Source organism: Haliotis asinina, chromosome 8 (assembly GCF_037392515.1).
Source record: "Haliotis asinina isolate JCU_RB_2024 chromosome 8, JCU_Hal_asi_v2, whole genome shotgun sequence".
NCBI classification, from domain to species: domain Eukaryota; kingdom Metazoa; phylum Mollusca; class Gastropoda; order Lepetellida; family Haliotidae; genus Haliotis; species Haliotis asinina.
Genome location: NC_090287.1, coordinates 25,381,910 through 25,394,105, shown reverse-complemented (window position 1 = coordinate 25,394,105; position 12,196 = coordinate 25,381,910). Strand labels below are relative to the sequence as shown.

The following is a 12,196-nucleotide window of genomic DNA, read 5'->3' as shown; positions in this document are numbered from 1 at the left end:
TTTATAATAACCAGGAAACACCTGAAAAGCACTATGCATATCTGTGTTACATTGTTGGAATTAAGGTTTCCCTTCTGTTGAGGTTACGCCTAATTCAACCACATCTCTTTCGCTTCCATGACCAGCCCCAAAATGTTTCCTGTTTATATACTGAACATCATTGAAAACGCACCACCTGTAAATTTTGAAATAAGGCAATAGAATCTTTTGGAAATGGAAAATTAATGGTGGGAATTTTGATAATAACACACTAGATCGTAAATAACGCTCTACAGTAAAAAACGGATCGTTCGAACACATCATCGAACACATCACATGAAAACAACAAAATTCATGCACATCACACACGAAGGGCACAAATTGCATGCAGAAAGCCTGCTGTTCAGGGGTATAAATGACCTTCGGCACAAAACCGTTCTCATTTTCGCAGTACTTTCGTAAGTAAAGTTTTTTCGCCATGCGAAGATTGTCACCAGAGGAACGAGAACAGGCCTTGGGTATGTTGCAGGTCGGTGCTTCAAGCAGAAACATTGCACGACGATTTGGGTGTCATCATTCGACCATTCTGAGGCTTGCTAACAGATACCAACAAACAGGAACCAGCAGGGACCGGCAACGCCCAGGTCAGGCACGTGTTACCACCCCTCGTCAAGATCGAGACATTGTACGGCGCCATATTCGGGATCGAACCTTGCCCGCTGCCAGAACCGCCAACGCTGTCCAGGGTCGACGTGGTTTGATCAGCGCTTCCGCCGTCCGACGCCGTCTCCGTGCGGCCGGGTTACGTTGTCGACGCCCTTACGTTGGACCCATCCTGACTGACAGGCATCGCCGTGAACGCCGACAATGGGCTGAACAGCATCGTGTGTGGTTGTTACGACGTTGGCATGGTGTGGTGTTCTCCGACGAGTCGCGTTTTCACTTGCGAAATGCTGACGGGCGTCTACGGGTGTGGCGTCAACGGGGTGAACGTTATCATCAGGATTGTGTTGTGCAAACCGATCGGTGGGATGGAGGCAGCATTATGGTGTGGGGAGGGATAAGTTATCACCACAGAACCGCTCTGATTGTTTGTCGTGGCAGAGTGAATGCCGTTTACTACCGTGACAACATTCTTCAGAACATCGTCGTTCCCTTCTTTCACCAGCATCAAGATCTGCACACATTTCAACATGACAATGCACGAGCCCACACTGCACGTGTTTCGATACAGTATCTGGCTAACAACAACATTCCTCTACTTCATTGGCCTGCATTGTCACCAGATTTGTCACCCATCGAACACTTGTGGGATTACATCGGCCAACGCCTCGCACGTCGTCCGCAGATCAACAACCTTGGGGAACTCGACAATGCCTTGCAGCAAGAGTGGAATGCAGTGCCTCAGGACTTTATTCAGAGACTTATCCGTTCAATGAGGAGACGTTGCACAGCTTGTGTTGCTGCTAACGGGGGTCATACACGCTACTGACTTTCCATTTTGACCCCATCTTTATTTCATTGTCAGCTGCATTAAATCTTCACTGTTTTGCTTGATTGTTTTTTGCTTCTTTTCTTTATCAAACATTGGTCTACACAAATATGTAAAATTTACATAGATTGCTCACTTCTGCTCTTAGAAATCCACAATTTTAGGGGTGGTGCGTTTTCAATGATGTTCAGTATATGATACTCTTAACTATCAAATTACACAAACTGTTATAATCCAAGAGGAGTTCAAGAGTTATAAACAGTTTGAAAATGAGTGTTTTACTGATACCCAACTCAGCAATTTTACGGTTACATGACAAAGGTCTAGATCTGTGAGTGAGTGAGTGAGTGAATGAGTGAGTGGGTTGAGTTTTACGCCGCACTCAGCAATATTACAGCTATATGGCGGCAGTATGTAAATAATCGAGTCTGGACCAGACAATCCAGTGATCAACAACATGATCATCGATCTGCACAACTGGGAACCGATGAGCTGTGTCAAACAAGTCAGTGAGTGACCATCGATCCCGTTAGGCGCCGCTTACGACAAGCATAGTCACCTTTTATGACAAGCATGGGTTGCTGAAGACCTATTCTACCTCGGAATCTTCACGGGTCGACAAAGGTCTGTAAATAATCAGGAGCATTGCAGACAATATCGTGATTGACATTATGAACACTGATCACTTCGGATATGATGACATGCAGCAATCAAGTGATGGGTTGCTACATGACTCTACCAGATTGAAAAAGAGTGTGAGCAAGTTGGATTTTATGTCGATCAATATCAGGGTGGAAGACATGGGCTTCACACAGTGAACGATGTAATAAATCAAACCTGGGTCTTAGAAGTGATGAGCAAATGCTTTAAACACTGGGATACCCCATCACTCATCGATAAATGAACAGCTGAGCGGGCTAGGCGGCTGACTTTGTGTGCTGGCGATTAGGTACCTGACTGAGGGTGTGGGTTCGAATCCCGGATGGGACTCAACCAAATAAGTACTAGAGTTTGTACTATACTAAGAAAGTGAAATCCCAAATATGACATATGTTGCATTTGACCCTTTCTATATGGCATCGTATAATCATATATGGTGGTGGTCTGTAAATAATCGAGTCTGGACCACACAATCCAGTGCTCAACTGCATGGGCATTGATCTGCGCAATTAGGACCGACATGTGTCAACCAAGTCAGCGAGTCCCATTAGTGGCGATAATCATAGTCGCCTTTCATGGCAAGCATGGGCTGCTGAAGGCCTACTCTACCCCGGACCTTCACGGGTCAAATAAATGAACAAAATCAATATCATTGTTATAAAGATGAAGAGTATGAAATGTATGCATGACAAGCAGTCAGAAGATAAATACCAGTTCTCAAGTAGTGTGAGTGAGTACAATTTTATGCCACTTCTAGCAATATTCCAGCAATACTCATGGCAGGGGACACCGGGAATGGTCTCCACACATTGTACCCATGTGGGTTATCGAAAACCAGAAGTTTGGCATGAGGAGCGGATGCTTTAACCACTGAGCTACCCCAATGCCCTAAGTTCTGAAGTGGTATTCACTTGATGTATGAATCTTGTTGTGAACAATTTCACCATCAAGTGTTCTCTTGGTCATGGTTTTATCCTACACTGAACTATTAAATTGCTTTCTTGCTAATGAGTAAGTTTGTCAAGAGCTGAAAACAAGTGCTCAGTGAGTGTTGATCCAATTCAAACTTAGGCACTGTATGGAAAAACACGAAAAAAAACAGTCCAAGACTCTGATAAAACAGTTTAATAATATTCAGTACAAGACACACATCATATACATATGTTGTACTGGAACAGGACACAAAGGACTTGATGTAACTAGCCACATAGATTCATGACATGTTTTCTCATTGTGACATTTTATCAGTCAGTTACCAATGCCCGTCCATTATTTATTTCATAATTTAATTTACTAAAAACACCTCAACAAACACTGCACTGAAAAGTCCAATTCCACACATTTCACCACATTCTACAGTCCTATTAAACAAACCTTGCAACTGATTAACGCTACCTGTAGAAATTCTTTTGGAAGAAATATTTGTCTTCTTCTATTTGATTGGCTTCATTCAGACTGGACGCTTCACAATGATTTCATAGATTCTGATGTTTTACCTCTGTGCTGTCACAAAGCTGATATGGAAGATTACCTCTGACAATCAGGATTATAAATCACTTGTAAATATGGTTATCTGTATTTCCCTACAGCTTGATGCTATCTGAATCATTTACTGAAATACTTGTGAAAGGTAGATACAAATGTATATGAAATGGACCTCTCTTGACTTCATTAATAGGAAAGATTTTGTATATTATTTTCATTGCAATTAGCTGCACAATATGGCTACAAACTAAAGTAAACTTAGGCTGTTCCACTGTAATTAGAACACAAACTCTGTTACTCAGTTGTAATCATTGGCATTAACAGTCATTTATCCACCTTATTCATTTTTCAGCCTCAGAATATAGTATTTGGGGGTTTCCCATCACCCATCACCTGCTCTCTCCTTTCCAAATAGTAATATCAAATGTTTGTTATGACCGATACAACATAAACACAAATAGTGTATGCTTCACATGTCAGAATGATATGTGAATGGTCTAGTAATTCATATCAATATTTATATGCAAATAATCCTTGTAGTATCATGCACATCATCACAAAGATTGACCAAGAATTGTGCAGGAGCATCATGCAAGGATCACTAGCCTTCAACGCGACAGCTTATGGTGATCTCAGCATTGACTTTGTAATTTGCACATAAGGCCAGATCAATTTTATTTCTTCTTTTACAGATCATATGTTCATTTTTATTCAAGAAAAAGACAAGAAAATAAAAATTTGTTTTTCCCACTAAAAAAACAAAATTTAAAAAAAAAAAAAAATATTATTATTGGCCAAAAATAAAAACTTATAAGAATTTTTTTTTGCTTTTTGGATTGAATTGAATTGCAAAATACTTTTAATGTTTATAAGGAATATTACTTTGACTGGTGATTTTATCTTTATGTTTTTTTCCCTCCTGCCTTTAGGTCTTCTGAGGACTGAAATCCATAGAACAAGAAATAAAATTGGGGTGGCCTGAAGGTGACATCCAAGCACCAGCATGACATGGGTCTTCCACACAACACTAAGCTATCACATGATATTAACTAAGTACCAAGGGGCCAGACTTAACTCACTCCACTGTGATTCTAAAAAAATGCTCAGTAATTCCAGGAAGGAGGCTTTCTGTTTTGTGATGAACAAACTTAGCCAAAAGCACACCATCAATATCCTATGAGTCATCAACAAAGAATATTCATTGAATATCTGGTTGTATTTCTACAAAGTTTGAAAACTTCATGAAATGTAATCCTTTGACTAGTTAATACTGACACATGATGAAACCATAAAAGACATAGCAAGTCAAAAAGACTTCGGAAAATGAGGTACTGTAAGTTATCACTATCACAGTAGTTCATTCTTCACATTTCTACTTACATATACGGCACATAAAGATTGTTATACCCATCAGTTCATTAGGAGCATGTTGGTTATAAACAATTTACTGCACATGTACATGGAAATCATTTTGATGTCAATTCACATTTTCACCATTAGATACAAAGAACATTTGCTCAGAATTCGATATTTTTCAAGGTTTTGAATAAAAATTAAACATTTAAAGTACCTACAAGAAAACTGGGGACATTTTGGTATCATGGTATATTAGTAAGCCTTTAGGTACATGATGACTTGACGTGGCATTAAGACTATATCATACACTGAGTACATCAAACTACAGAAGTTGTTATTCATTAAGTTTCTCTTTATGTGTATGACTTCTACTGTGTTTTAAAGACACTACCTGTAACAAAACATATTAGCATGAAAAAAGTTATTTAAAACAATATTGTGTGATGTACCTGAAATCGCAAGCCTTTGACTCTCTGACAAACATACCTTTAGAAAAAGAAGGGGAACTTCATTCTTAATTTTGACTGGAAAGAAAAGGAGATATACTGGATTCCTTCAATGTTGATACGATAATAATGAATGTTCTGAGAGTGCATCACCACTTGCACTTCCTGACCCGTGAAGGTCAGGGGTAGAATAGGCCTTCAGTAACCCATGCTTGCCATAAAAGGCGATTGTGCTTGCGATAAGAGGCGACTAACGGGATCGGGTGGTGAGGCTTGCTGACTTGGTTGACACATGTCATCGGTTCCCAGTAGCGCAGATCGATGCTCATGTTGTTGATAACTGGATTGTCTGGTCCAGAATCGATTAGTTACAGACCAGCGCCATATAGCTGGAATATTGCTGAGTGCGGCATAAAACTAAACTCACTCATTCACTCACCCACCCACCTGCACTTCCTTATGACCATAGTTGTTTCTACACTTTTCGCTCATGAAAGATTATTGGTGTGTGGCATGAAATTTGCATGTGTATGATTTCCTTTTTCAGATTTAAAGATGGCTAGAAACAAACACTAACGACTGTGTAGTGCAAGATGATTGTCAAAATTAATGGTCTACAGTGATTTCACGGCCTTCCTGAAAACCATCAAAATCAAGAATGGCACCCCATGCACGTGTATGGGCTACAGCATTGTGCACGTGCACCCCATCTGTGGTGTTCAGAAGTGGTGATAAAGAGAAATGCTTGTGCATTCTTAAGATGTCTGTCTTTGATAAGTTTGTTAATGTTTCTTTGTATAGTTCCTTTCCAAATTAAAAGTTCAGATTCCCCTACGCATACATTAAGGAGGCAGAAAAGACTCTTCTCACGAGTTCAAACAAACTAACAGACATGCAGCTCTTTACGATGGAAATTCATCAGATACCTGTCTGCGTGAAGATTGAGAAATTAACATGCTTTCAACTTTCAACAAATATCTATCAAGTTACCTTCACCTTCATCTACATTTGACAAGAGCCCACATTTGGTATTGGCACTTTTTTCTGTGAGGCTTAGGTTTTGTCAGCCAAGGCCAATGACACAAGCCATTTGTACTTAATAGTGGTGCCACTGCATGAAGAGAACCTCCAAAATGTATAGCCATTTAAAATGTTACTGATTTGTACATTTGTGTACATATACAATACATGTTGTCAAGTATGTTTGCATCACAAAAATAATTTCTTAAAGAAACAGCATATAATTCAGCAAGTTTAAATAAATTTTTGTTTACAGTACCCCTTGAATTATGTCAACAATATGTCACATACAGCTGATGTGTAGAACATAGAATATATACTTCACAAGTTTGAAACATGCGAAACAAAAAATACAACATATACATGCCTTTTCTTTCATAAAATAGTTAAAACATACGGACATAAAAGACATGTATTAAAACAAAACTACACAGATATGAAAATCTACTGAGGGTCTGGTCTTGAACCTAAATAAAATATTCCGTAAACTGAAAGCAAGAAGCTGAAACAGCAAAACTGCATTATAACTTCAAAAAGCACACACGAACTAAAGACCCTATATAATCATTGCCACCTTGTTATCAAACTGAAAGAACATGGGAGTCATAAACACTTCAATTTGAAAAATCAAAACAAAGTTCCTCTGTGTCATAGTTATGATTCATATCACATATTACATTTTTTCTATGTACAGCCAGTCATTATTATTTACAAGTCATATACCAATAACATACTGAAAGTAATAAATTACAGAAATTTGCAGATTCAGACTAAATCTACTCACAATTTAATCAAACTTTTCTAGGCACAGGACAATAAGGAAATAAAACAAATATTATTTCTCAAACAACTGTATATTTTTACACAGATATTTGGTCAATAAAAGGCAAACTTGTTTGGATTTTTTTAACAGTTTAAACATGTGGAAACTTTAATGTCCCTTTCATAAAATAGGTATTTCCTACACAAGAAAATTCAATATTTACATACAACTCCATGTGTCTCATGTTTCTCTGTAAAAACAATTTACATGCTATATAATCAATTTTGATGTAACACTACTGCCCAATAGCATGTGGTGTTTTAAAGCTTTTGCACACAAAATGCACCATTCATTCAGCCAATGTCATTTCATAATCACACAATATATAACACAGTTGAAAAGTGGACCTAAGTAATGTCATTGATATCATCTAATAAACCATAAGACAAGCCAATGTCTTTACATCAGTCCTCCATATAACAGGTACACTGATCATCCATATGACTGGGACCTCGGTCCTCTATATGTGACACAGGGACATCGGTCGTCTATATGCGACAGGGACATTCATCGTCCAAATGACAAGGACATCGGTCATCCTTGAGTCCTTGTGTGACAGGGACAGTGATCAACCATATGGTAGGGACATCGTGCATATATATGTGACATGGACACTGATTGTCCATATGACAGGGACATCTGTCGTCCACAAAACAGGGACATTGATCATCCATATGACAGGGACATCATTTATAGATATGTGACAGGGACACTGGTCATCCATATGACAGAGATACCAGTCATCCACATGTGACAGGACATTGATCATTCATATGGCAGGGGCACCAGTCGTCCATATGTGACAGGGACATCAGTCATCCATATGGCTGAGACATCTGTCCCCCACAACACAGAGACACCAGTAATAAAGCAACATGTTGTCTAACTTGTGCCCTGAACCCTGACCTCCAGAACAACACAGGGCAATGTATAAAGCATCATACAAATTCAAAAAGCGATGCCTAGACTACTTCCTCTGCTGCAGCCATTTGTTGCAGATGTTCCTGACTGCACCCTGGTTCAAGCGTTGCGCTGCCCCTGCAATCCGCTGCACATCCTCTACTCGCTCCCCCTTCACTGCCAACAGGTACGCCGATCGCAACTTCCCACACAGGATAAATGCATTAATCTGAATAAAAAGTAAAAAATAACATGTACTAATAAAAAAACAAAAAACGTTTGCCTCAAACATATTACAGGTTCAGCAATGTGGCTTTTAAAACTTGAAAAAATTTTAGGCCATTTATTGGTTTGGAAAGTGCAAAGCAGTTATTAACCCTTTTAAAGGATTCTTTAATTCAGCCTTCTTAAAAAAGGCTTGTGTGAACCACGCTGCAAAACGATTTGGACTATTTTCTTCTGTTCAGCTGATATTCATTGTAAATATGTGTACTGGTAATGTTATATATCATACCATTACTCATTTCTGTATAGGCCCTATTTCGCTCAGCCACTTTGAATCCTGAAATCTATGATACTTTACGACATGTGACATCACTAGCTGCTCAAGCAACAAAGTGCTGAGGATCAACCTAAAACAGCTGAGTTATCAAAATATATTGAGAAATGTTTGATTTTTTTAAACAGAGATCATTAACCCATAACTATTGCTAGGTAAACTATGCATTAAAACACTTTTAGAGGTGTCAGATTTCCAGGTCATAATTCATCTGCCACCTCAATCCACATTTATTAACTTCACTTAATGATGGAAATTCACCTGCAGTACAGTGTGTGACATAAAAAGCCAACTAATAAGGTGAGTGAAAATTGGTGACGTCACTCCAAAGTATCAAAGCGACTTTAAGTCCTCCGAAGCAAACGTAATCATCAAATTTCACTTTATTTTCCATCACATGATTCAATGATACAGAAACAAATACATCAGAGTAACTAGTAGGTACAATCATACACTTATTCTGTTATTTGTCTAGTTTTTAATAGCACTTGTTTCTTATCTGAGAAAAACCTATAATCCCAGGATATCCTTACCAGTGACAATGACCTGATGTTATGTGATGAGGATGATACTTTCTACTGTTGGACACTGTGGCCAAATAATCATCATTTGATGACACAAATGTTGAACAGATTTAATTTTAATTCACAGGAAATTAATATAAAACATTAAAGTGTGAACAATAATCTTAAATGAAACAATACTTTCTATATTCAAGTAGGTTTTCAGTGAAGAAATCTCAAACCTTGTTGGAATCTTTGCGGAGCAGTTTGATAAGATTGTCCACTTCTTTCACCTGAAAAAGGGTTAACCATGTCAACAGATGACAATTTTCACAATCTACAATGTCAGAAACTGCTTGATTATTTGTGAAGAAGGCATTTGAATCTTGATGTCATTTTGTTGATGACTAAATATGGGTTTCAGTTTTTACTTTGTTAACGCAATGGGATGGCTGAGAATAAACAAGAAAACACATTAGCTAATCAAGGTCCCAATCCAAAAGAGTTCACATTCATATGCCTATGTTAAACTGAAGAGTTACCACAGATTATCTAGCCTCATGTAAGAATGTCAAGTTTTGATTGGTCCATGTGACTCTGATAAAATACCATGTACATCTATCATGATCCGTGAGTGGGAGTATAAAAGTCGTGTAATCCCGCTACAAAAGTCATATCACCCCACTACGCCTCGGTGATGACGCGAAGTGAGAAAAGCGTGCATCGACAAGCCTTTAGTAACGTGCGGTGCATTGAGGTCAAACGATTAGCTAATGTCAACATGGCAGCAATGAAACATGTTGTGTTGCTTGTTGTTTTGTTTTGATTTAGTGAAAACATTCAGCTAGATAAATGCGTTATCACATCATGTCGAGGGAAATACAGGGTTTTATCAGTCCCTCGTAAGGTTGTATTCCCCTAGCCGGGACTGATAAAACCTCGTATTTCCCTCAGCACGATGTGATAACTTATATGATAACACTTTGAATGCTTTGTAGATTAGGGCCCTGAATTAAAATTTCATAGGTTTCCTGAAAAAATATTGAAAGCATTTGAAATATATAATGTATAAGTCCTAGACAAGATATGGTTGAAATACCGCCAATGTCTGTCCACTATAAATTTTAACTGTCACAAAAGTCCTCTAATGAGTACAATGTTCACCTACCTCACTCTCCTTGTCAGCGAGGACAAGCAGTGAAGCTCTGATGATCTCATCCAGCGTGTCGTCATTGCCGATTCCAGACTGCTCCACACAGTCCAGCATACGTTTGATGAGAGCATAGTGCTTGTGCTTTGCCATCTCTCGTGCAGTGTGTGTGAATATACTGGTAGATGTCAGCCGACTTTCCTACACACAAAAAAGATGGACTGATAGAAACAAATAATGGAACAGAGGACAATTCAAGCAATCCATTAATATTTTCCAGTTTCCATCTCCAGCATTAAATAACGCTGTGGAAAGGTAGTGTTCCCTTATTTTTTCCTCTTAGTATATACTGTATGGTTAAAATTATAATCCTGCTATAATAAGCACCCAATGACCTACTTCCTGGCCAATCTGTAAGCAATGTTTATAAACGCACAGCGAGAGAGAGTAGGTAAGGCAAAGGCCGGTGAGAGAGCTGTGTTGTTATTTAGCAGCGAGCGGCTGGCTGGGAGTGGTGGCCTTGACCTTGACTGTCGGGTTTGCGGTTGTTGATGTGGTAGACTGGGAGCCTAGTGTGGACTGTTAGATGTTTTAGGGGGTGGTGGTTGTGGGGGGGTTTGCGAGGTGGGGGAGGGGGGAGAGATTAGAATGAAGTGTTTGGGGGTGGAGGAGGTGTAGGCTGAGGAGGAGGAAGCAGTGAGAATTGATTTGTATGATATGTGTGGGCGTGCAGGTTTTGGCAGGTCGGTGTGTTTAATGTGTTCTTTGACGGGGCATGTGTTTTGTGTGGCTGTGTGTGACATAGTATGGTAATGAGCAAAATTATATAGTATGTACAGGAAGCCAGTGAGATAGTATTTACTGGTGAGGTGTACAGATATCAAGAGGATTAAATGAAGTGTTGATTTAGGGAAAAACATGAAGGCATGTCCAGTGATGGTGGAAAACAAAGAGATCACTGCACATGCCTTCATGTGTTTTCCTATCATTATTTTCATAACTGGCATGCTATCATGTTAATCCTATCCTTCTAGTTGTATAAACACTCATTACATCCTGTATATCAACACTTCAGTTAATCCTCTTGATCTCTGTACACCTCATCTGTAAATACTATCTCACTGGCTTCCTGTATGTACTATACAAATTTGCTCATTACCATACTATGTCATTCACCCGATGAAGGGGCAAGAGGTAGCCCAGAAACGTTGTGTTGTAAACATTAAAGAAGTTGTAAATCCATACCATTTGTTGTCACGTCACCCACCAGCTTCTAAATGCCAATCAAGCAACTAGAATTATCTCCCTTGCTAATACACCAAATCCAGCAATCAGTACAACAAAGTGCCAAGGAGACTGGCAATGTCTTTCCACCCTTAAGTAAGGATGCAAATTCACAATGTTTCTTTCGCACTCTGTATAAATCTTTTGCCTCTGATAGTCAAAAATCTGCTAAGTCAGTATTTTATAATGGAAATTTTGAAAGAACCATAAATCAAATGAAACTGTCAGGAAAACATGTCCACCATATCAATGACCCACACAGCATAATACAAGTTTCTGGGAGGTGATCACTAATTCTTACCTGAATTATTCTAACTGCCAGATCAAAGCTCACTGATATGTCATTTCCACTCAAAAGAATCTGTAACAAACATGTCACATCTCATTCACATACCTTAAACAAAAACACTGAAATTTTTACTTCAGTTACAAGAATGAGCCACACTTTCAGAAGAATGTTTTAGAAGTCATTTTCATTCAAGCCATAACTTGAAGAAAGGGCACTGAAACAAGCAGTTGATTGGCCAAAAGCAAATGGA

General features: G+C 38.8%; 1 protein-coding gene across 1 annotated transcript in view; it reads right to left on the bottom strand.

The window, feature by feature from the left end:
- Positions 1-6,915: 6,915 nt before the first annotated feature.
- Positions 6,916-12,196, bottom strand: part of LOC137294407 (uncharacterized) — a 55,498-nt gene continuing 50,217 nt past the window's right edge. Inside the window, exons 40-43 of the mRNA XM_067825410.1 lie at positions 11,959-12,018; positions 10,392-10,574; positions 9,466-9,516; positions 6,916-8,390 (exon numbers count right to left, since the gene is read on the bottom strand). Of these exons, the coding sequence (XP_067681511.1) occupies positions 8,229-8,390; positions 9,466-9,516; positions 10,392-10,574; positions 11,959-12,018 (456 nt within the window). The 3' untranslated portion in view covers positions 6,916-8,228. The remainder of the gene's footprint in view (positions 8,391-9,465; positions 9,517-10,391; positions 10,575-11,958; positions 12,019-12,196) is intronic.